This window comes from Typopeltis vanoorti, chromosome 24 (assembly GCF_054136105.1).
Source record: "Typopeltis vanoorti isolate ZY-2024b chromosome 24, IOZ_Tvanoo_1.0, whole genome shotgun sequence".
Lineage (NCBI taxonomy): Eukaryota > Metazoa > Arthropoda > Arachnida > Uropygi > Thelyphonidae > Typopeltis > Typopeltis vanoorti.
Genome location: NC_143572.1, coordinates 47178659 through 47202543, shown reverse-complemented (window position 1 = coordinate 47202543; position 23885 = coordinate 47178659). Strand labels below are relative to the sequence as shown.

General features: G+C 36.5%; 1 protein-coding gene across 3 annotated transcripts in view; it reads left to right on the top strand.

Annotated features, from left to right (window-relative positions):
* The first annotated feature begins 11794 nt into the window (after window positions 1-11794).
* LOC150093162 (uncharacterized) overlaps window positions 11795-23885 on the top strand; it is a 164587-nt gene continuing 152496 nt past the window's right edge. Inside the window, exon 1 of one of the 3 annotated variants that reach the window (XM_090413595.1) lies at window positions 11795-11920. In XM_090413595.1, coding sequence (XP_090269721.1) covers window positions 11902-11920 — 19 coding nt within the window. In that variant the 5' untranslated portion in view covers window positions 11795-11901. The remainder of the gene's footprint in view (window positions 11921-23885) is intronic. The other 2 variants (XM_090413596.1, XM_090413594.1) reach the window with 2 other exon arrangements.

The following is a 23885-nucleotide window of genomic DNA, read 5'->3' as shown; positions in this document are numbered from 1 at the left end:
AGAAAGAAGTCAACGAACACCTCCATGGACAAGGTGTATCGTGCCATGTAACGAGTGACGTCTCTGCAGCCAGTATAAATTGGAGTAATATGATATAATATGAAGTAATAATACTTCCAAGTCATTGCAACTGTGTCTGGGTGAAATGGTTGCGAGTAAGAGGCGTTGTAATAGGATACCGTGTTGCAGGCTTATCTATTATGCGATGCGAATGACGCAACAATGGAGTAATGCAGTGCAGGTCCAGTAAATTACTTGATCTGTACTCATTGTGCTAATTTGCCAAAGCACCATCTACACTCACATTAATAACCCCCCCGGCTTTTAGAAGCAGACAGTTATCTATCTCGAAACAGATCACATTAAACAAACTACTGCATGTCTCCTTGTCTTCCTGCGTACATCTCTTCTTTTTAGTTTCAATTTTTTCTAATATTAGCGGATCCCACATATCGTTCCTTCTGTCCAATCTGAAGGTACGATATCTTTTGTATTGCATTCGTAATACTATATCATCCTCACTCAACCGAGTCTCATTAATGCCTGTAACTGTTGACCAAGTTGAGCTAACCAGTGCCAAAAAGTCACACTATTATTCAGGATAGTTCTGGCATTAGTGTACATAACTTGTGGTACCTCCTTTATCTGACAACCTCCCTTACAATTTGTATTGCTAAGCACCAATAATTAAACCATGTTTTTGTGTTTAATAGACTGATTTATCAACTGCCTAATGTTTCCGTTTGAGATATATTGAGAAAAAATTGTAAATCTATTGCTGAATTTGCATGTTTTTCATGATGCTCCTAGTCATCCAGCATATTTACATGACTTTCTGTTAATCGTGAAAGTGCACTACTTTCAAGCGAACATTGTTTGACTCATTTAGCCCTCGGATCACGGACCATTTAGAAATTCAAATTTTACTATTTACATATTGATTTTGCATAGCCATTGACTGGTATGGGCCAGTGGCGTCGCTTCTGGGGAGAGTGTACGGCCCACCCCGGGCGACACTTTGAACCTTACCCTATACGTCGTTTTCACTTTTTGTAATATCTTTGGTATGTGTTGAGAGGGACGGCAAAAGCTCTAGCAACGCCACTAGTATGAACATTGATCCTGCTTGGACATTCCAAGATGTTTTGAACTTCCATAATACTCGTACTTATCAAACTATAGGAAACATTGTACGTTCATGGGAAGTTAAAAATTATTACATGATTTTGGATTGAAGGATAATTTCATGCGTAGTTTGTTCATACATTCGTTAAACGAAATTTTTGAAGAATTGATTAAGGAAAGATCGATGCTTACTTTAGTTCCATTGTGATAAATTATCAAATGAGCAAGGCGAGGATTCCGAATGGAGATGCTTGGTAAAGAAAGATAATCGGCTTGCATGAGATTTCGGCAGGAATCGCACGCATGGCGAATGCGAATTCTAATGCTTTTCAGTACGTAAAATTTCAAAGAGGTATAGGTGACGCCTTGGCCTGTATCGAGAGATAGGAAGAGAAATGGTTCCACATATCGTTCAAGGTAGAAACACTGGGTTTCATTTGATGTGTGCAAATTATCGCAAGAATTAGAAAATGAAATTCACTATCAAACTTGGTCTGAATTTTAATCTCTAGAAATACTAACAGTAAATCCACTTGGAAATGTGTACATTAGGATCTCTGAGATAAAAATTTAAAGCTTATTCCGCTCCTCCCAATATTTACATTCAACTAAATGTGTTCCTGAGAGTATGTTTGTGTAATTGTGAGAGTTGTGCGTAAAATCGTGCGGTTTTAAATGCAATCCTTTTTGTTTTTTTTTTATATGCTGCATTGTACATCATTGTACCAATGCGTAAAACAATGGTAGTCGATTTCCACGTGAGTGAGGACCGGAAGATAAAGACATTCATGTTTGGTATTATGGATGGTGTAAACAGAAGAGGTAGCCCATACAGAGAATGGATAGACATAAAGTGGAGTGGGTTTACAGAAACTGCGACACTATACACTGGACAAAGAAAGGTGGAAGAAGAGAGTGAAGGAGGCAGCGGACACCAACGGCAGTGAGCCATGGTTCGTGATGATTTCCGCGTGCATTATTTTGATAATTGCCACGAGTGCGTGCTTTGTAGAATGAGAGCTATATGGAAAGGGAACTAAACCTAGTCAGCGGGTTAGTCGTAAATGGTTTGAAAAGTGAATGCCAGATTGTGAGGTGTGTAAAAATATAGTGGTGTGCTGAAAGACTAAATGCGTGAAAATACACTGAACGGCTGTGAATGACTATAATCCATTTATCGAAATGGATGCTCTGGTTTCCTCGTCTAATTTGTTTTGATTACAGAACTGCAGTTCTGAAATTATAAGTATTAACAAAGCATAGTTGCGAATATTTTAATCTCATGAAACACTGTGCTCTTTATTAAAATAGGTAAAGAATTCAACTTATGAAAGAGGCTTAAAGATTATTTTAATTCTACATATGATTAAAATATTATTTCTTCAAAGAAATAAAATATTATATTGTCATCTCTTTTCGCTTGCAATTTTAATATTGAAATTACAAACAGCAGAGAAGCAAAGAAGTACGTCTTTCCATTCTCTTTTATCGAAATCATCTTTTTCCTTTTCCCCTCTTTCAAAGCGCTGTCTCTTAAAATCTACCACAGAAACTTGCAGGCAATCACATTTTCTTTTTAATGTGTTGACGACGGTATCCAAAATAGAAATCTTTTTCAAGAAAATAAAAGTTGTGTGTATAAGTAGTTTTTAAGGAGGGAATTCTGAAAATTTGAAGATATTTTAGATAAGTTTTATTATTTAAAAGTAAAAACACATAATGCAAATTATATACAAATACAAATTTAAAACATATCTAACTTGCTAAACGGGAAAAGACAAGAGCTACACTCGTAGGAACTGTTGAAAAGAGCGTATAACATACAAATAAGTCCTTTGTTTCCTAAAGTAAGTGTGATTTAATTGATGGATTAACTTTAAATTGTCTCTTCTTCGAAATGATAGAAATTGGCGAGATGCCAGACGGGGAGATTAAACCAGAAACCAGGGTTGTAGTTGAATGAAATGTGTAGAACGTTGAGCTAAATAGAGAAATAGAATGGCTATAAACTATTACACTTTTTTTATAATGTTAGTCAAGTGGCTTTTAATTTATCATCCTAAATGTTTCGCCGATTTTTCTATCGGCATCTTCAGGGAATACAAATTAGTAAGCTATATGAAGATAACAGACTAGGTTATAACTGATGGTTCTAATTCATACAAAAAATTCGTATTGTGCGAGACAATGCGCGGATCTCGGGAACGTGATTTATTTGTTATGACACATGATGTAATTGGCGTGAAAGTTCATTTCTTTGATGTTTAATGATCTGATTAAAGCTTTCCAAATTTCTGGTAGTGTTAGACCTTGATTTTTGTTTAGGTTTCCAGTTGTGCGGGCGACTGTAGCTGCTTCCTTAAAGGTTCTTGAATGGTAGTTCTCTTCTATATAGGGCATATGGCTCTTATCCCACTCAATGAGATGGTTGGTAGAGGCAAAGTGGCAAAAAGGCCTGAAATGTCTTGTCTGTTGTTTCTGACATACCCTATGTGTTCTTTCTTTCTCGTTTCGAAGCTTCTAGAGGTCTGACCAACGTAGCTAATACCACATGAGCACTAAGTTTCTGGGATATATGATGAGACGAGTTGAAATGGAGGTAACGTCCAGTATTCGTGGGTATATTATATACACCAGAGTACTTATAGAATGGATGAGGATCTTTCGGTGATCTTAAAATCCGAATAGTGTTGACCGGCTTGAATGCTACTCTGATGTTATGCTTTTAGAAGGTTAGCTAATTTTTTGGAAATGCTGCTGACAAATGGAATAGTAATAGTACTGATGTATTGGACATCATCACGTTGTCTTTGTGGTATATCAGTAAATAGAATCTTGTAGCAGAGTCTTTTTGGATAGCCATTTAAAGATAGCTCTCTGGATACTGTAGTTAATTCCTTTTGTAGGTCATCTTGGTCTGTTGTGTACTGTATAGCTCTTTTCTTGAGCATATGGATAATGCTAAGTTTCTGGGATATATGATGAGACGAGTTGAAATGGAGGTAACGTCCAGTATTCGTGGGTTTCTATACACAGATAGGTTGATACTGTTATTGGTTTGTTTCTTTATTAGGATGTCTAGGAATGGCAGTTTTCCATCTTTTTCAATTTCTAATGTGAATTTGATGATATGGTGGAAACTATTGATTTAGTTGAGGTAGAATAAAATAGAATGGCTGTTGTGGTGTTGCAAGAGGAGCAGAATACAATGGGTGAAGGGGCGATTGAGTGGAGGCTTCTACTTCAGTGTAGCAAAGTATAATGTTTTAAATTTTCATAAGCAAAGATGCAAAGTAAAATATATATTTGGAGGAGGTGAATGATGAGGTAATGAACTTACTGTGCACCCTAAAATGTACAAAAAAAATCGAAGAGGAATAGAATCAAGGCTAATTTATAATGATAAACAACAAGAATTCCTTGAAGAATGGTAGAACAAAATAAGATATCAAAACACAAGTACATAAAATTCCATATAAGGAAAGTGATCAGGCAAGATGATTCTTTAAATCCATGGTTATTATTTAACATAATCATGGACGAAATACTGTAATAACAGAATTTAAGGAACAGAAATTAAATGAAATAAAATTTTAAAAGAAAACTTACTGAATATTCTAATAAGAATGGGTATATGTGGAATTACAAGGCTGGTGATTATGGCAAGCTGAGAAGTCAGCTTTCAGCTGTATTATGGCATGAGAAATTCAAGGGGAGAGATGTTGATGGTGCGTGGGAGATTCTCAAGGAGTATTTGAAGAAAGCTGTATCAGACTGTATTCCAGAGTCAGAAGGAGAAATCAAGTAGGAGTAAAATGGATGACTAATACTATTAAACAAGAGTTGCAGATAAAGAAAAGGTTGTGGAAGACATATAAAGAAAAAGGTGATGAGCGTTCCAATGAGCAATATAAGGTACAGGCAAAGAGAGTAACCTGTATGGTAAGGAAAGCCAAAGCTAATTATGAGAGGAAACTAGCTGATGAATCCAAAAGAAACCCTAAAGAGTTCTTTCGCTATGTGGCTAGTAAAAGGAAGAATATCCATGGAAAGATTACTTTAAAAAGTGTTGATGGTAAGGAAATTACTGAAGCTAATCAAATAGTTGAGTTGCTTAGTGATCATTTCGCAAAAGTGTACCATCTTCGTAGTGATAGTGCAGTGTCAGATGTGCCATTGACAGATGAGAGTATAGAGATAGATGAAATTGAGGTGCTTAATATATTAAAGAACCTTAATGCTAACACTGCCATTGGGTTAGATGGCATATCGGCCCATGTGTTACGAGAATGTGCAAGAGAATTAGCAACTCCTCTAACCAGGATGTTTAATTTAAGCCTCAGTTCTGGTAAAGTGCCAATAGAGTGGAAAGAGGGGAAAATAGTTCCATTGCACAAGGGAGGCTCTAAGACTGATGTTGCAAATTATAGACCAATCAATATATCTGGAGTGGTGGTTAAGATTTTGGAGAAATTAGTTAAAATTAGAATTCAGGACTGGGTGGACAGCAATATGATACTTTATAAGGGGCAACATGGTTTTGTGAAAGGTAGGTCTTGCCTAAGTAATTTGCTTACGTTCTATAATAAAGTAACAGTGGAGTTGGATAAAGGAAATCCTTACTCAGTGATACTGCTTGACTTTGCAAAGGCTTTTGACAGGATTCCACATGGAACTCTGTTACATAAATTAGAGCAAATGGGTTTGGATCCGAAGATGGTGATTTGGATTAAAGGATGGCTGGCGGACAGATATCAAAGAGTGGTTTACGGAGGAGCTGAGTCCAGGAAAAGGCAAGTGACTAGTGGTGTACCTCAGGGCTCAGTTCTTGGTCCTCTATTGTTTAATTTGTACATCAATGATATTGGAAATACCTTGAATGGAAATATCCACTTGTTTGCTGATGATGCAAAATTGGGAAGAGCGATAATCAATTCAAATGATGTGGATATTTTACAGGATGACTTAAATAGGCTGACGCTATGGACTGAGGTAAATGGCTGTCAGTTCAACGTGGCTAAGTGTAAGGTGATGCACTTCGGGAGGATGAAATCGCATGCTGTTTACTATATTAACGGAACTGAACTGCAGGAAGTTGATGAGATAAGAGACTTGGGAGTTATTGTGGACAGAGAACTTAAGTTTAAAGGGCATATTGCTAAGATTGCCAAAACATCACATCAAATTACATGGTTGTTGAGGAACACACTAACAAGCAGGGATAGGGAAGTTATTATTCCACTCTATAAGGCATTAATAAGGCCGCATTTGGACTATTGTGCACAGATCTGGTCGCCAGGATTTCTTGGTGATGCGGAAGTGGTAGAAAGGATTCAGAGGAGGGTTACAAAGATTGTTGCAGGTCTGTGGGATGTTCCCTATGAGGATAGATTGATGATCTGTGGGCTCCAAAAACTAGCTGATAGACGTAGGAGAGGAGATATGATAGAGGTATTTAAATTGTTAAAGGGATTTTACAGGATTGATACTGATGATATTCTTAAGACCAATGCAGGATGTGAGAGAACGAGAGGTCATCCCTGGAGATTGTGTAAGAGTGTGGTTAACAAGGGTGTTAGGACTAGATTTTTTACTTGGAGGGTTGTGAATGGGTGGAATGCTTTGCCAGAACTGGTTGTGAATGCTTCAACTGTGAATGAATTTAAGGAGAGGTATGACAGGTATTGTGTAAATAATGGTTAGTGTGTCATTGTCGGGTCTCCCGCGATGAGTCTTTTGACTCCATGGAGACACCGTTAAAATAATAATAATAATAATAATAATAATAATAATAATAATAATAATAATAATAACTTAAATTTGGCTGGATATGCAGATGACATAACATTACTTGCAGAAAATGAAACAATTATTCAAACTCCAACAGATATGCAGCAGTTTTAACATGCAAATATCAACAACAAAAAAAAAAAAACAATGGTGATTGCAAAAGAACCAATGAGATTTAAATTAAAACTAATGTAAAAATACTAGAACACGTAATAAAATGTAAATACCTAGACATAACTGTAAACAGTGAAAATATAATACAGAATGAATTAAAAGTTCGACAATATCTGTAGGCTAATAAAATATTAAGATGTCTGTACTCAACTAAAGTTGACTTTAGATATCTTGAAATAAAGATCCAACTAAAGAAACAAAAGTATATAAATTAGTAGTCCAACATTGATACATGCATGTGAAACAAGAATAGCAACATCAAAAACACAACAGATAAATAAAACATGTGAAATGGAAGCGTTCAGTAAATATAGTTAACGAAACAAAGTATGATAGAGCAAAAAGAAAAAGATTTCTAAAAAACGTGAACTACAATAAAAGCAAGGAAAAAAGAGACCACAATGGAATCAACATGTTAATAAGTCTGAAAAGAATAATTAAACTAGCTAGAGAGACTGGAAACAAATGCCAAAAGACCAGTTGGTAGACCCTTGAGAGCTGGCCGAGAGACAGAGAAGACCTTGAAAACGTTCCTATAGTTATGACTAGAATCTAGCCTATGACAGACTTTCTTTGGAAATCTAGCGCTACAGCGTCACACTCTGTTTCCACAAGGCTATACACGCATCCAAAGCAGTGACGATTTTACTTAATTGCCGTATGAGGAAGATTATGAAACGTCATTGTGTCTTTTTTTATGCATATTCACAATTTTTTTGCATAAGGCTATAGTTTTTGACCATCATAAATTTCTGGGGGACGAAAAACCCTACCTCCATATGAGATCGGCTACGATGGTACTCACTCTCAACATTATTATAAAACATTAGAAAATTGTCCAGACGTCACCTCTCTTTGCAAAGAACGAGCGCATGTCGTTCTTTGCAAAACAGAACTTGTCTATCAACGTATTTTTGTATGTTTGTTCTTGACACTTTCAATAAAATTTCCACAACTACTCATGCGATACTGATAGATGAATAGTAAGACACATCCGTTTTTTTGCCATTCCTGCACAAGGGACGGTGATACATTCTTTACATTCATGTCGGATCCTTTGTGCGCTGCTGAAATTATGAAAACACTTGAACATTTCGTTAGCATATGTGCAGATATTCCATCTATCTCTATTTCCGAATTTTTATTGGGGTCACGCAACAGTTGTTGAATCTCTTTATGTAAACTTCTTGATCAAATGTAGTGGTAGAAGTGTTTCTCATGTTGCACACACCAGGTTGATAGATCTATTGAAGTGAGCACTCAAGATATGAACAATGACGTTTGCTTCTGATTATTCTCCCAAATTCATTTTTTTCTTTAACTTGCAGCATAACAATAAAATTGTTTTGTGATGCCTTAGTTTACCTAACCAATTTCTTTCCCTACTCCAATATAGCTTTCCTTACAATAATCTCATTTTTCTAGCCTGAGCTTTATATATTTAATAACTCCTAACCAGCTTGTTCTCATGATATCCTTCCACATCGTCATAATTTTATTGATATCTTGCATAATACGGTTGCGCATCCATTATCTGACTCCTACTCCTTTGGTTTTTCGAGCACACACAGCAACCAATTCAGATTCTGTATCATTTAACATGTCCATTGCCAACCACGCGATATCGCGCGATGCGAGTTCTCACCAAACGGCTGATCACGCGTTATCGCATGGACGTCGCTAACTAAATAAAAAAATAAAAAAAAATTGGCCACCACACGAAATTCCAATTTTCAGCTTGGCAATGAACGATACGCATGATGCGAGTTCTCACCAAACGGCCTATCACGCGTTATCGCGTGGACGTCGCTAACTAAATAAAAAAATTAAAAAAAATTTGGCCACCACACGAAATTCCAATTTTCAGTTTGGCAATGAAAGTGTTAAGCATCTTTCCCAAACAGTCCATACACTACCGATGTCCTTCCCTTGAGTAACTGATATCGATGGACAGAACATAGTATTCTTCTGAGTTTTGCATAATTTTCAGTTTGTACTTCAGCATGTAGCCAGTCCTGATTGGAACATCCGTATAGTCAGCTATTTCTCAAGACAGTATGGCATGAACACTCGCCAACTGTTATCAAAACATTCACACTCTTAAATGAAATCCCTTCTGATGCTATGAGTTCTCGAGTTACTTCATTCATGTGTTGCTTACGAAAGTGTTGTAACAGCTGAATTAATTCTCCTTCATTCTTATCATGAGTTTTCTTTACTACCCCATAAATGTTTGGATAATTTAAGTCACTCATAATGACTACTTCTTTAGTAACCATCTGGGTAATTTTGCAATGCGTTCCATCATTCCTAAACAGTTAATCCACTTGGTCTTAGCGAAACCCTGTATATATTTAATCCTGTTATTATTCACTATGTACCAGATAGCATCAGGCTTAATGTTCCACGAAACATTATTACTGACATTAGTTGCAAATCATTAGATATCATTCGTAGTAAACCCCTCTTCTCCACGAGATGGCGACACTTGTCAGCTGCATCTCTTCACCGATGCCATGTATAATTAGTGGTAGTCTTGGGACAGCTATTTCTGATTGGTTACCAGTGATAATTGAGCTTCCCCTCAGTCTCCAAAAGTTAGATAGCGCTAAAACAGCTTATAGGGGATTAAAAGGTTAACTGATTTTTTTTATTATTACAAATTTCGATGTTGCAAGGACTTGAAATTTCTGATAATTTAGAAATTAGCTTTTTTAATTGGATTATTTGAGATTAAACTTGAAAAAAATAATTTGTTTTGATCATAAGAAGTAATATTTTTGGTATTGATTACCTTCATGTTCATCTAATGATGATGATGATGACAGTGCGACAGAAACAAAATCACCTGACTTGCTACCAAAGTTTCTAAATTTAACAACTTTTTTGGGCTTGCTGGCACATGGAAATATCATAGCATTTGAAGTTGATGAAATAGTGTGATTAACATTGAATGAGATATGAATAACAATAAGAATGAATAAGAATGTATACAACTATTCTTATTTATTCATAATGCTGTTTATAGAAAACTTATACATAAATCTTGTAAAATAAATCAGTTAACGCCTTTTATTTCCCTTATAGGGACTAGGAGAGGCCTCAAAACCTTTCTAACTTTTGGAGACAGAGTGGGCAGTTAAATCTCCACTGATAGCCAGTTAAAGAGATAGCTGGCCCAAGACTATCACTAATTATAAGCGGCAACCGATGAAGAGAGAGAGAGGGGTAAACACGTGCTGCCATCTCTTAGTACCTGATCCTAACAGGATATAGTTTTGTCTGAAATAATGTGAGTTCTACGTCGATTTTCTTGAATTTACGGGACGAAAAATCCGAGTTTCCGGATGAAAAAACCCGCTTGCCCTAGCCAGAGATCGACTAACTCAGGAAGTATTCAAAGAAAGGTTTAGAATAAATTCCTCCAGTCGGCGACTCGACTTAAGTGTCTAATTTCATGCGGCCTAGAGCAGAGGATGCAAGCGGCAATTTAACTGAGCTACACAGGCCTTTAATGATGTTGATACAAAAGTCTGTGGTGCAGATAGATTTTTACAATCAAATGATTGCATTTTTTTAAAATGCAGAATTAAACACTACATTTGCTGTTAGTAAGGATGACGCCCACATGAACGATTGGTTGATAATATTTACAGATACAGTATCATGTGATTATGAAGTGGTTTGTGAAATATCTGTTGATTTCTTCTTACATGTTTGCATTTCGATTTGTAACTTTTTTTTTTTTTTTTGCTTCTCCCAATCATCTTGCACTTTCCTTTGTGACATATTTATGGATATTTGAAATTACATAATAATACTGTATAATAGTGTTATTATTATTAGTTATCATCCAAAAACGCATCAGTTAAAAACGCTGAGTATCGAAATGGCCGATATGCAGTTTCAAGATAGTGTGCAGCATAAGACGGAATAGTGGAGATTTACAAAGTAATTGTACAGTGCTGTCGTGGGCCACTTCCGAACCCAACCACGCTCGTTACATTCCTAGCTGCACTTCTGCATTTGCCGCGCTCTTTGAGAAGCTTTTTTTTTTTAAAAATTAACGATTGTATTTTTTTTGCTGGGGGGGATTAACGCTTGAAGGATTTAAGTAAACATCATGGCAACTATTTAGGACCATTTGTACGTCAGTCCACCGAGAAATTTACGCTAGCCTTCAGGGCCAGTCCACCATTGGAAGGGTCTCTTGGCTATTCGGAGTTTCCTGCAATACCCATTTACCTTCGACATTGGAACAAAATTAGGATCAAGTAGAAAAAACAAAGAAAGAATCGGTATTTTCAAAAAATTTTATCACATTTATAAAACTTTTCTTCATGTTAATTGAAAAAAAAAACAGAACGAAAGCAAGTTTTAATTTTCCATACTCTGTATTATATGTAAGACGGTCAATACTTGTCTTAATATATTTTCATAACTGCATATTGAGTTAGATCTAAATCCAACATGCAGAGGAATTCATGTTTTATGTGTAATGTTTTAAAAACAGAAAAATATTTTATTATCATAATCATATCATGTTCGTACTGTTTATGAAGTTTCATCTTCTACTGTTTTTTGCTAATCATAGTAAGAAATGAATTCATGTTAGTAAGGATTTTTTTAAGTGCCTTTAAGAAGATGAGGATAAAAATTTCTGTGTACATCCGTCCATCCATCCAATCATCCTTCCCTCTGGTGTTTTTGCGTGTGACGTCACGAAATAGAGTAGTTCGTTGTGAATTGCTTCTTGCAGACGATTCAGAGAGCAGGAAACCTATGCGAGAAACCTTTAAATTAATGTGATTAATGTCAACCGATAAGAAAGGTAAGCTCATTACTTTTCCTCATATTATTTGGTGATTGATTTCGTAATGCGATTGATCCCCAATGTCTAGGATACTCCTACAACGAAAGGCGATTTCCAACTTAGAAAGAGACATCTAAGCAAATTTGGGTGCTACCATTGAATCTGGTAAATTGACAGTTTACATCATGCTCGCTTTTCTGGGGAAAACCATCGATAGGATTTGAAGCTCAGATTTTAAGTAATCAGTTTAAGAAAATTAACATAATTAAGTAGAATTTTGGTTAGACAAAAAGGAAATCTAAAAACACGGAAACCTTGAAAATAATGTTTAGCATAAATGCCTACGCTTTGAAAGAAGTAGGCGTAACGTTACCTAAGCCTAAAGAGTTAAAATAGAAATGAAAATTTAAGTTAGTAGTTGTGAAATTAGTACTTTGCAAGGCTAATTACAGGAAAATTTCTTTTAGTTACGTTTATTTTTTGGCTGCTAATATTCAGGAATGATAAGAACAAAAAATATTCAAAAGCAGCCATCAATGCTAATTGGCAAGACCTAGTTACGTGACTTGAGTTTTTTTTTTTTTTTTTTTAATATTTTCGTTATTTTTTATATTAAAGAGGAAGAGGACGTTGAGAAAGTGGAAGCAGGATTATGTATTCAGGTTTGTTAAACTTTATGAATTGTCAGTTGCACCTCACTAATTACGATTCGTCGTGTATGGATTTTTTTTTTTTTTTTTTTAATAAATGTGGCGAAGTACCCATTTGATTGCACTTCTCACTGTGATTTTTTATCTTTTCATTTAATATGCTGCCATTTACTTGTTTTTCAGTGGTTTAAAATGTCTAGTGTCATTTTCAGGATACTGAAATTGAGTTAATTTATCCCTCATTTGCATTTTCCCCTTCTTATAATGTATACTTTTTTGAATTGTGTTTGTCATAATCAGGGTGATTTTTTTTTCATGTTATAATATCAAATATATAGTTCCAACATTCTCTGAGGAGATAATGGCTTAAATGGTAAATTCAGCAAATAGTAGGTACTGTGAGTTTCTAGCTAAAATAAACCTTCTCTCCCCCCCCCCCCCCCAGATAAATGCAAATACTGCCTGTCTATTTGCATTTATTAGTTTGGAATTAAAACAGTAAATGCATCTCCCTGAGGTCTGGGAAAATATTTTTTAGCTGCTAGTTTTTTATACCAGTCTCACCTGTTATAAAATTAACAGTGTATAAGTACTGAGGTTAGGAAGTAGAAAAGATATGCACTGACAGGGGCTTTTCAACATGAAATAAAAGAAGAATAGATGGTTTATTGAGTGACAGACTGTGTGTGTGTTACATATATAATATGGATTTTAATGAATTACTGCACAATTAACAGGATTTGGAGAAAGTGAAGAGAGAGATCAATGCCAGTTCAGTTGGACACTTTCCATGATAATACTTCTAGAAAAACAGAAAGATTGTATTATAGGGAGTGGAGTGAATCATTCCATTGAATTGATAGTTTATAAACAGAATAAAAAATGAAGAGATTAGTTTCCCCACCTCAAATGTAAAACAGTATTCTGGGATAATGTATATTGAGTTTCTGTTTAGCATCAGGCATTGCTTTATTTTCAGGAGTAGTTCTGGAATATTCAGCAGCTATAGATACTTGTTTATTCCAAAAAATATTGGGTGTTATTATCCATCCATAAAGATATCTTATTGCATCTGAAGATCAGGATGTTGTCAAGGATAAGAATAGACAAATGCAGACTGTTTTATTGGAATGCAGGACTGCATGCATTTTAGTTACACCTGTATTGGAATAGAATATTTTAATTGTAAGGTTGCATTCTGATTAGCACTGAAGATGCTGATGATAGATATTTTTGAAACATATTAAGATTTGTCATATAAGAAAGAGGAATGGAATGTACTACCATCAGCAAACTGTATGGCAGTACATTCGCTGACATGAAGAGACTTTTAATCACCAGTATATAGGAGGAATAGGATAGATGAGTTAAGAGACCTGGAACTCTGAAGATATGACCATTAATCTGCAGCGAGCTTTCAATGAGAAACTTACCATTCATTTGCAAAAGGCAAAAAAGGAATATAAGTTAGAGCTTTCTTAAAGCTCCCTGTGCCACTGAATTAAATTCCCTGAAAGATCATGGAATAGTTTGTTCTCTCTCTCTTTTAAATTTCTATAGCATGTGTTCAGAGATAAGTTATAGATAAGCAAATCATCCCTTGTGGATTGAAAATGACAGAATTCATAGCATTGATTATTAATTAGATGATGGGCTTCTGGGTATTGAAGAAAGCAATTGGCTCTTGATGGGTTTTTCTGTTATTTTTGAAAGCAGGAGTAGTGAAATAAAGTAATAATTTACTACTAATGAATTTTGTTTTTAAGAGAGAGAAGTGGGCTGCAGAGCAGATAGCATAGGAAACCTGTAAAAAGCCATTGCAAAATAAAGATTAATTTTCCATATATGAAGAGCGAATTCTGCTAAAGGAACTAAGTAAGTTCCTTAAGCAGATGATTCAATGACACTATATAAATATTAAAAATTATCTTTTGTTAGGAAGTCTACCTGCTCACAAATATCAAACATTCAGAGGGGAGTTTTTGATGCATTGCCTAAAATATGAGAACAGTATTTAAGGTTGGCTGGATCTGGGATTTATCTAGTGTTGAGAGTTGTATAGATGTGTAATTATATAAATTAAGTGGATATTAAATCCAACATCATTTCAATGCCAAAAATTGGTGTTGAATTTAATATCCACTTAATTTATATAATTTTGCATTGCCGAAATGAAGCCTTTTGGCTCTTTATTTTAGTAAATAGATGGTATAATTTTTCATTCAAAACATTACACAAGTTATTTGGAGATTATAGGTGTGATATATTTGTGCCAAGGAAGGCTAGAGATATCAGTCCAAGAAGAGAAATCTGATCTTGACTGAAGAGCTGAATATTATCTAAAGTAAGGAAAACAAAGTGAGATATAGGACTCTATTTTGGTAACAGTCAAGTTCACTAGATTATCTTCTTGGTATTGGTTGATGCAACCTCATCAAAAGTTATAGGCATTAGTGAAACTTGGCTAACAGTAGATGATGTAGTTACAGGGATAGAATGTGAAGGGTATGGTGTTTTCAGGACGGATAGGGAAAATAGGATGTGGTGATAGTGCTGATGATAGCAGATGAATTGCAGCCAAACAGAGTAGGAGATCAGGAAGATGAGCATGTGGATGGCAGTTTATCTGAAAGCATTCTGGTGGGAGATAGTGGACAATATACAGTTGGTTGCTGCTATGGGCCAGGGAAGGGAATGTAAGGAATGATGTGGAAGACATGCATCAGCAAATTTGCACGAGTTATTGGTAATTTTCAACTATGGAGACATAGATTGGAAGAAGGAACGATATGGTAAGAAAACGATGGAATTTATTCATCTGCTGAGAGATAATTACTTCCACGAGCATGTGATGGATGGAACTTAGGATATGAGAATATTTGATCTGGTCATAGGATTGGAAGATCTGTCCATAACCAAGGTGCCACATTGTCTCCATTTGAGGAAGGTGATCATGCATGAAATGCATGATCATTTGAGGAAGGAAGGATTTAGCATGAAATTTGGAAGAAGAGGATACTGTGGGGGACAGCACAAGATGAATAATAGCATGAAGGGTATAAAGAGCAGGCTAGGGAGGTGTCTCAGTTGGTACGAACAGTAAAACGACAGTATGACCAGAAATTAGCAAGTAGAAGGAAGATTGATTACGGTAAGATGATGATAATGGATGAAGATGGTGGAATAGTAACTGCTGCACAGGACATAGTTGAGGTATTCAGTGAACAATTTATAAGGTCTTTCATCTTCATCTGGGTGAAATCATGAAAAGTTCAAGTGAAGAGGAAATAGGAAAGGATGGCTTAATTGTGAGTGAGCAGAAGGTATATGAGGAAATAATTAAGTTTGATGTCAATAAGGCAGTCAGATTTGATGACATATCACCACATCTTAAAGGAATATTCCAGGGAGTTGGCAGTAACACTGGCCTGCCTGTTTAATAAGAATTTTACAACACAGGTTCCAAGAGAGCGGAAAGAAGGTAAATTATTCCACCACATGAAGGTAGTGATAGACTGAGGCTACAAATTATAGACCAATCTGTATATCTGGAGTTGTGGTTAAGATATTGGAGAAATTAATGAAGAAATTAGTTTAGTACATATTAGTTGGTAAAACATATAGTTTTACCAACTATATGGTAAATGAGGACAATGAATTGGATAAGGGAGATGCATATACAGCGATATACTTAAATTTTGCAAAAGCTTTTGGTAGACTGCCACACAATAAGCTATTAAATAAATTGAAATAGATGAGATTGGATAACAGACTTGTGAGTCAGGTTGGTGACTGACTGTCAGCTAGGTATCTAGAAGTTGTATATGGGAGTATGGTATCCCAAAAGGGTACTATATCATCCTTTTGGGATAAAGTTATGGGTGGTCTGCCATGGGGGGGGGGTGTCTTCTGTATTGGGCTATTGTTGTTCAATTTGTATATTAATGATATTGGGATGAATTTAACTGGTGATATGCCACTGTTTGCAGATTATGCAGAATTGGTGAGAGCAGCGTAGAGTCAAGCAGATGTTATGGCCTTGTAGAAGAACTTAAATAAATTGTATGAATGGACAGGTAAGTGGAACTATCAATTCAGTGTTTCAAAGTGTAAGGTTTTGAAATTTGGTAAGCAATGATGTGATGCAAATTATACACTTGCTGGGGAAAAGTTTGAAGGAGGTAGAGGAGATGAGAGATCTGGGAGTGATGGTAGATGACCTGAAATTCAGGGGCCACATGCACAAGTTGTGAAGTTGTCACATTGGATGATGTGGAGGACCTTGAAGTGCAGAAATAAAGCGGTTATGATTCCATTATATAAGGCCTTGATCAGCCCTCACATGAATTGTTGTGCACAGATTTGGTCACCTGTTTTTCATGGTGACGGGTATGTGTTAGAAAAGACCCAGAGAATATTCACAAAGGCAGGTAACTGGTCTTTGGAATGTGGAGTATGTTGATAGATTGAAAGAATGTAATTTATAAAGGCTTGTGAATAGGAGGAGCAGGAATGATTGAGACATATAAGTTGGTCAGGAGTTGTTACCAGGTTAACATGGAAGAAATTTTTCATAGAATGGGGGGTAGGAAAAAAAGGCCATTCCTAGAAACTGTATAAGGAGGGAATGGCCTTTTTTTTCTACCCCCCAACACTCAACTGTGTGAACACACACTCAGGCAATGAGTGTGTGTTGTGAACACAGACTCCTTGAATCAGTTTAAGGTATGGTTGGACAAGCTTTTTGTGTGATGGTATGTACCTCCCATGATGAGACTTATTCCATGGAAGTCAGATGTTAATAATTTTGGAATGAAAAGATTACAAATTGTGTAATCTTTTCATTTTTGGTAAATAGAGAATTTCAGAGGGCATATTGCTAAGATGGCCAAGGTAGCTCATAAGGTAACTTGGTTTTTTAAAAAAAAAAAAAAAAAACCTTTTTTTTGGAGTGGGGGAGGATAAGTAGTGGAGAGTATCCAGAGAGGGAGTGGTCTGTGGAATGCTCCTTATGGGGGATAGATTGAAGAGGGAGGGTTGTGAAGTGCAGAAGTTGGTGGCTGGTAGAAAAGAGGGGGATAGGATAGAAACATTTGGTACTAAAAGGGTTTTATAGGACTTGATGTAGAGGAAATATTTGTTTAGAGAGGGCTGAACAAGGAGTCATCCCTGGAAATTGAGTATGTGTGGTTAACAAAGGTGTCAGAACTAGATTTTTCACTTGGAAAGTAGTGAATCAGTGGAATGGATGTCTAGAATCTTTTATAAGTGCTTTGTCAGTTAGTTCAAGAAAGGTTGGATAGATAACGTGTGGATAGTTTGTCATGGGTCATAGGACTTCATGGAGGTATCCTTGCAATAATAATGAACTTCACCCCACTGTAGAATGGTAAGCAGATCACTGTTTAAGTTATTGGTTTAGAGATTTTGAAGTGTTAACCATTTCAGCACTGCATGGTTTGTTGAGCGAAGAACATGATTGGTGAATGCTGTCATCCATAAAACTTTTGGATAGAATTTGAGATTAGAAAAAGTCATTAATGTAGAAGATTGTTGGGGGGGGGGGAAGGGAAGAGAGAGAAAGCACTTTTTATCGTGACATGCAGTGAACAGTCAGAAAGGAAACAGGTAACCAAATGTCAAAGGGCAGAAGGTAGGCATTAAGATGCCGACTTTTTTTTTATCACTCCCACACACGAGAGGCCCCAAGACATGTGGCAAATAAATGCCATATGTGGACACTCCAATAATAATACGGTAACATTACCCAAAGATAAGACTGATCTTTTGGCTTTAGCTGTATTCCTCCAATTCTTGTATACCAAATCAAGAAAAATCACCTCTACAAACAACTTGTATTGTTTAACTTGTATTGATATAACCTCAGTAGTGTGGATATAAGTAAGTCTAACTCTTGATCCAGATTATACCACTTCATTTGTGCCAAAGAATCATCGAGGGAGAGTGTGCCAACAGCATCAAACGATCGATCCCTTTCCAACTATTAACCACGCTCAAACTTGCTTAACTTTTTGAGTGAGCCATTAGTAACAGAGGCTCTACCAATCGACCAACCTTTGCTGGCTTATGATATATGGCATACATCATAACTGATATATGGTAGCTTGTAAGAGAGAGAGAGAGAGAGAGGGGGGGGGGATAAAAGGCCAGAAGTTGCACCCCTTTGAAAGCCTTAGTGAGGGATTGGAAGGCTTGAACTTTTGAGCAAGAAGTAACTTTTCTGCATTTGGTCCTTTCATAGTCTGATTTGGATTTGTTGATAGGGTTTTTAAAAGTTGTTGTAGGTTGTGGTGTAATAAGATAAGTTCAAAGCTGAGGTTGTTGACTCACTCAAGTCACTTAAAATATGCTGAATTTTTACCTTGGACCATTTAGGCACACTTGTTGCAGAATCAAAGCTTGGATAGTGGTTTGGGTTTTGTATGGAGTTGGTAATGAATGCCCTCATTCCATTGAGAATTATGGTTTTTCGATCAGAGTAGATATTTGGATCAGGAAAGTGGTAATAAGACTAATAATAAATAAAAAATAAAACAAACAGTAATAAATAAAATAATAATAAAAGAATACTGGAAAAAGAAGCATAGAACCAAAGATTTTGTTGCATTTGGTTCCACTGCATTGCCAAAGAATAAGAGGTTGAGATAAGTAGATCTAGAAAAGGAAACATGGAGAGCTGACATCTACAGTGTATTTTAAGAGAGGGAGCCGGTTAAGAAAGGGTTATGGTTTTGGTAAAATGAGATTATCTGATATTCTGGTTGTTGGACAGTTTGTGTTAGATCATTACCAACAGCAAATTCCTTAGCATCATTGAAATGAACCTATTCTCATGGAAACAAATCGGATCTTTTGTTTTCCTCAGATAAAATTTTTTATTGTTTAGAAAGATAAATGGAAGTAAATAAGTAAAAAATTAGTACATGTGTAATCTCATATGGATACTCATTGATTATCACTGTTTCTTCCATTAGTGATGGAAGAAACAGGACTACAGCAAGAAGGCAAACACAGACCGAGTTCAAAATGACATAACTCTGTGATCCTGACTGGTCCCCTCAGTGGGCATGGTGTGGAGACCTTGATCATTCTGTTGATTACTGGATGTCTTTTATATTATTGAAGGGAGTCATATTTATGTAGAGCTGTTGAAATTTAAATTTAGTTACAGATTTATTTAACTAAATTTACATCTGTATAATGTTTAACTACTATCTTATGGTCTCTACGAGCACCTACAGACTGGCTGATTTGGATGTACATCACTCATTCAAATATTGTTAGTTATTCCACTTTGGTTAAAATCTTTTGATTTGCAGGAGGAAAGAATGCTGTTAGACAAAGGTGATAGACAAGATCTTTTGGAGAATGAATAAGGGTAGCTAATTTGATGGGTTGCATTTGAATGGATATTGTGTTGGAGATATGCATGACTGTTATTTGCTGAGTGCACAGAGTCGACATAAATTTAGTGTAATCAAGATCAGAGAGAGAGATAACTCTGTTTACAGTGATTGTGCTGGACCTTGCTACCACATGGAATTCTAATCAGTAAACTGCAGCATATGGGGGATGGATATAGGGTTGATGAGATGGATAGCAGAGTGGTTGATGGAGAGATATCAGAGTTTATTCAGGAGTAGAGTCCAAAAGATGGCCTGTGACTAGTGGTGTGCTGCAGGGTTCTGTTCTTGGACCACTACTGTTTAATTTGTTCATTAACGATATAGGAAAGGATCTGAGCGGAACTGTTCATTTGTTTGCTGATGATGCAAAGTTGGGTAGAGTAATAGTGAATGAACATGATGTCAAAATTTTGCAGGATGATTTGGATAGTTTGGAGGACTGGGCTAAGGAGAATGGATGTCAATGTAATGTGGCAAAATGTAAGGTTATGCATTTTGGAGTGAAAAGATTGGCAGCAGTATACCACATTGGTGGAACTGTACTCCAGGAGATTGATGAAGTCAGGGATTTGGGAGTGTTGGTGGATAGGGAGTTGAAGTTTAGGGGGTACATTGCATAAGTGGCTAAATCAGCTCATCAAATCACTTGGTTACTCAAGAATACTTTGACGAGCAGAGACAAGCAAGTTATTGTTCCTCTGTATCGAGCCTTGATAAGACCTCATCTTGACTGCTGTGCCCAGATTTGGGTGCCAGGGTTTCTTCTTGATGGGGAGGAGGTGGAGAGGATCCAGAGGCGAGTGACCAAGATGATAGCAGATATGTGGAATGAACCTTATGAGAACAGGTTGAAGATTTGTGGGTTGCAGAAATTGGTTGATAGGCAGAAAAGGGGTGATATGATTGAGACATTCAAATTACTGAAGGGTTTCTATAAGATTAATTCAGAGAATATTTTGGAGAACAGGACTGGTGGTGGGAGGACTAGGGGACATCCATGGAAACTGGGCAAGAGTGTGGTTAGTAAGAGTGTTAGGGCTAGGTTTTTTACTTGGAGAGTGGTGAATGAGTGGAATAAGCTGCCAGAGTCTGTTGTGGGTGCCATGACTGTGAACGAGTTCAAGGCGAAGTATGAGATAATGTGGGAATGTCGAATAGTTGTGATGGACATGATGTTTAGGGCCTCCCTCGATGAGTCTAAGGACTCCTTGGAGTTGCCCGAAATAATAAGAATAACAAAGCAAGTTGTGGAAGGACAGGAGGGAGATATAGTGATTATTGTATTACAGAATGATGGAATGCAGAAAGATGGAGATAAGGAGATGTAATGAGTGGAAATCAGGGATGATCAGAGTAAAGAGAGGTGTACTATATCAGCTAGTGTGGAGTGGTGTGTTACTGAGATGGCCTCAAAGAGAGTAGGATTGTTATATTTGTTGTAAGTGAAACTTGGTTATCTAAGGATGATGTACTATCTGGACTATAACTAGAGGGATATAGCATTTCCCAGGATAGAGCATTTCCCAGGATAGAAAGGTGAAAAGAAAAATAGAAAAAAAGGGAGGGGGTGGAGTTTGCAATTAATGATATTCTTAGTGGATAGCAATTGCATCCACTAAGGATGGAAGTTGAAAATCACATAGTCAGTATGAAGATTTTGAAGCTGTTTGGTGTGAAGTTGGCATTGATAGAATAGGTTATCTAATAGGATGCTGTTATAGGCCAGGGAAAACATATTTTTTAGGAATGCATAAGAGTTAGATATGCCCTTGAAATTTAATGAAAATCATGCAGTGAGGATGATTCCTAAAGAGTACCAATCCACGAGTATGGTTATAGGACAGAAGTTTCAAATTATAGATCAGTCTGTATATATCTCCATGTGTATGGAGGTATTGGAGAGGTTGATTAGGAGTAGAACATAGAATTGGATTGCTATACATAACATTCTTTATGATGGTCAGCATGGGTTTGTAAAGAATAGATCTTGTTTTTGCAATCTGTTTGCATATGAATCATTCTTATCCAATACATTGGATAAAGGTGATTCATATGTAGTTGATATACTTGGACTTTGCAAGAGCATTTAAGATAGATTATCATGTGATAAGTTGATGTACAAGCTGCAGAAGATAAGAATGAGTGACAGATTGGTTAGATGAATTGGAGATACCCTGAATTATATGTTATGTGTGATGGAGCATTCTCTCAAAAAATAAAGGAAGGTAACCAGTGGTGTGCCCCAAGGTACTCTTGTTGGATCCCTGTTGTTATTTGTAAATATTCATGTGTATTGATTGGGATCTTCAACTTTGCAGGTGATGCAGAGAATTATAAGGAGTATTTCTGATTTTAATTTTCTTCAGGAAGATTTGAAAAAATTAGTGGGTTGTATCTTTAATAAGCGTAAGGTGTGTTGTTATTGCACTTTGGAGTTCAGATGTATAGGGTGTCCCAAAATTCACGCAAGATTTAAATTTAGCGCCATTTGTGCGGTAAAGTGTTGCCAACAAGAAAAAAAAGACAGCGTGACAGCTGACAGTTCAGGGTTATTAAAAATTACCACACACAGCGAAGAGAGTTCGTTGAATGGATTATGGTACAACAACAAGTGGATGCTTATTTTTCGAACAAAATCATCTTCAGCGATGAGGCTCATTTTCATCTTGATGGCTTCGTTAATCAACAAAATTGTCGCATTTGGGGTTCAGAAAATCTACGAGTGATTGTTGAGAAACAAATGCATCTACAACGTGTCACTGTTTGGTGCAGATTTTGGGCTGGAGGCATCATCGGTCCATTCTTCTTCGAAAATGCGGCTGGTAAGGCAATAACAGTTAATGGTGCTCGCTATTGCGACATGATAATCCAGTTTTTTGTGCCTAAATTGCAAGATATGGATCTGGACGACATGTGGTTTCAACAAGACGGTGCCACATGCCATACAGCCCGAGAAACAATTCAATTACTGCATGAGTCGTTTCCTGGTCGTGTAATTTCCCATTTTGGTGATCAGAATTGGCCGCCCAGATCATGTGACTTAACGCCGTTGGACTTTTTTCTTTGGGGTTTTTTGAAGTCTAAGGTTTATGCCAACAAGCCCACAACCACCCACGCCTTGAAGGAGGAAAGTGAGCGCTGTATCAACGAAATTCAGCCACATTTATTCAAAATGGTCATGGAAAATTTCGACAAAAGAGTGCGTATGTGCCAGCAAAACCATGGAGGCCATTTACCCAATATGTTATTCCATGAATAACCCTATACTGGTATACTTTATGAATCAATAAGAAATTACAATTTTTAATTAAAAACCTGTGTTTTCTATCAAAATTACTTCTTGCGTGAATTTTGGGACACCCTGTATAAGGCTGTGCACTATATTGGTGGAACTGTGCTTGAAGAATGAACATGATTTGAGATCTGGGGATGATGGTTGACAGTGGTGTGAAGTTTGGAAGGCACATTGTAAGTGTGCCTGCATATCATGTAGCTGCTGTGATAAGAAGCACATTGACAAATAAGAATAAGGAGGTGGTTGTGTGACCAGTTCTTATCGCTGCATGAATCATTGGTCAGACCACATGGGCACTACCATGCTCAGATTTGGTTACCTAGTTTTCATTGTAATGTGGAAACATTGTAGAAGGTCGATACGAGTAATAAACTAATTCAGTATCAGGACTACTAAGTTATGGGGGAGAAGTTGATGGAATGTAAATTGTAACATTGGACAGATAGGGAAAAAAGTTGCGATCTGAGACATTGAATGGATTTTATTAGTTAGCCCAGTGGGGAATATAAAGAGTATGAGAGGGGAAACAATAGAGGTCATCCCTGGAAAGTATGCAAAAATATATATATATATATATTAAAAAATTTGAGGTTCAAATTCCTTGATATATT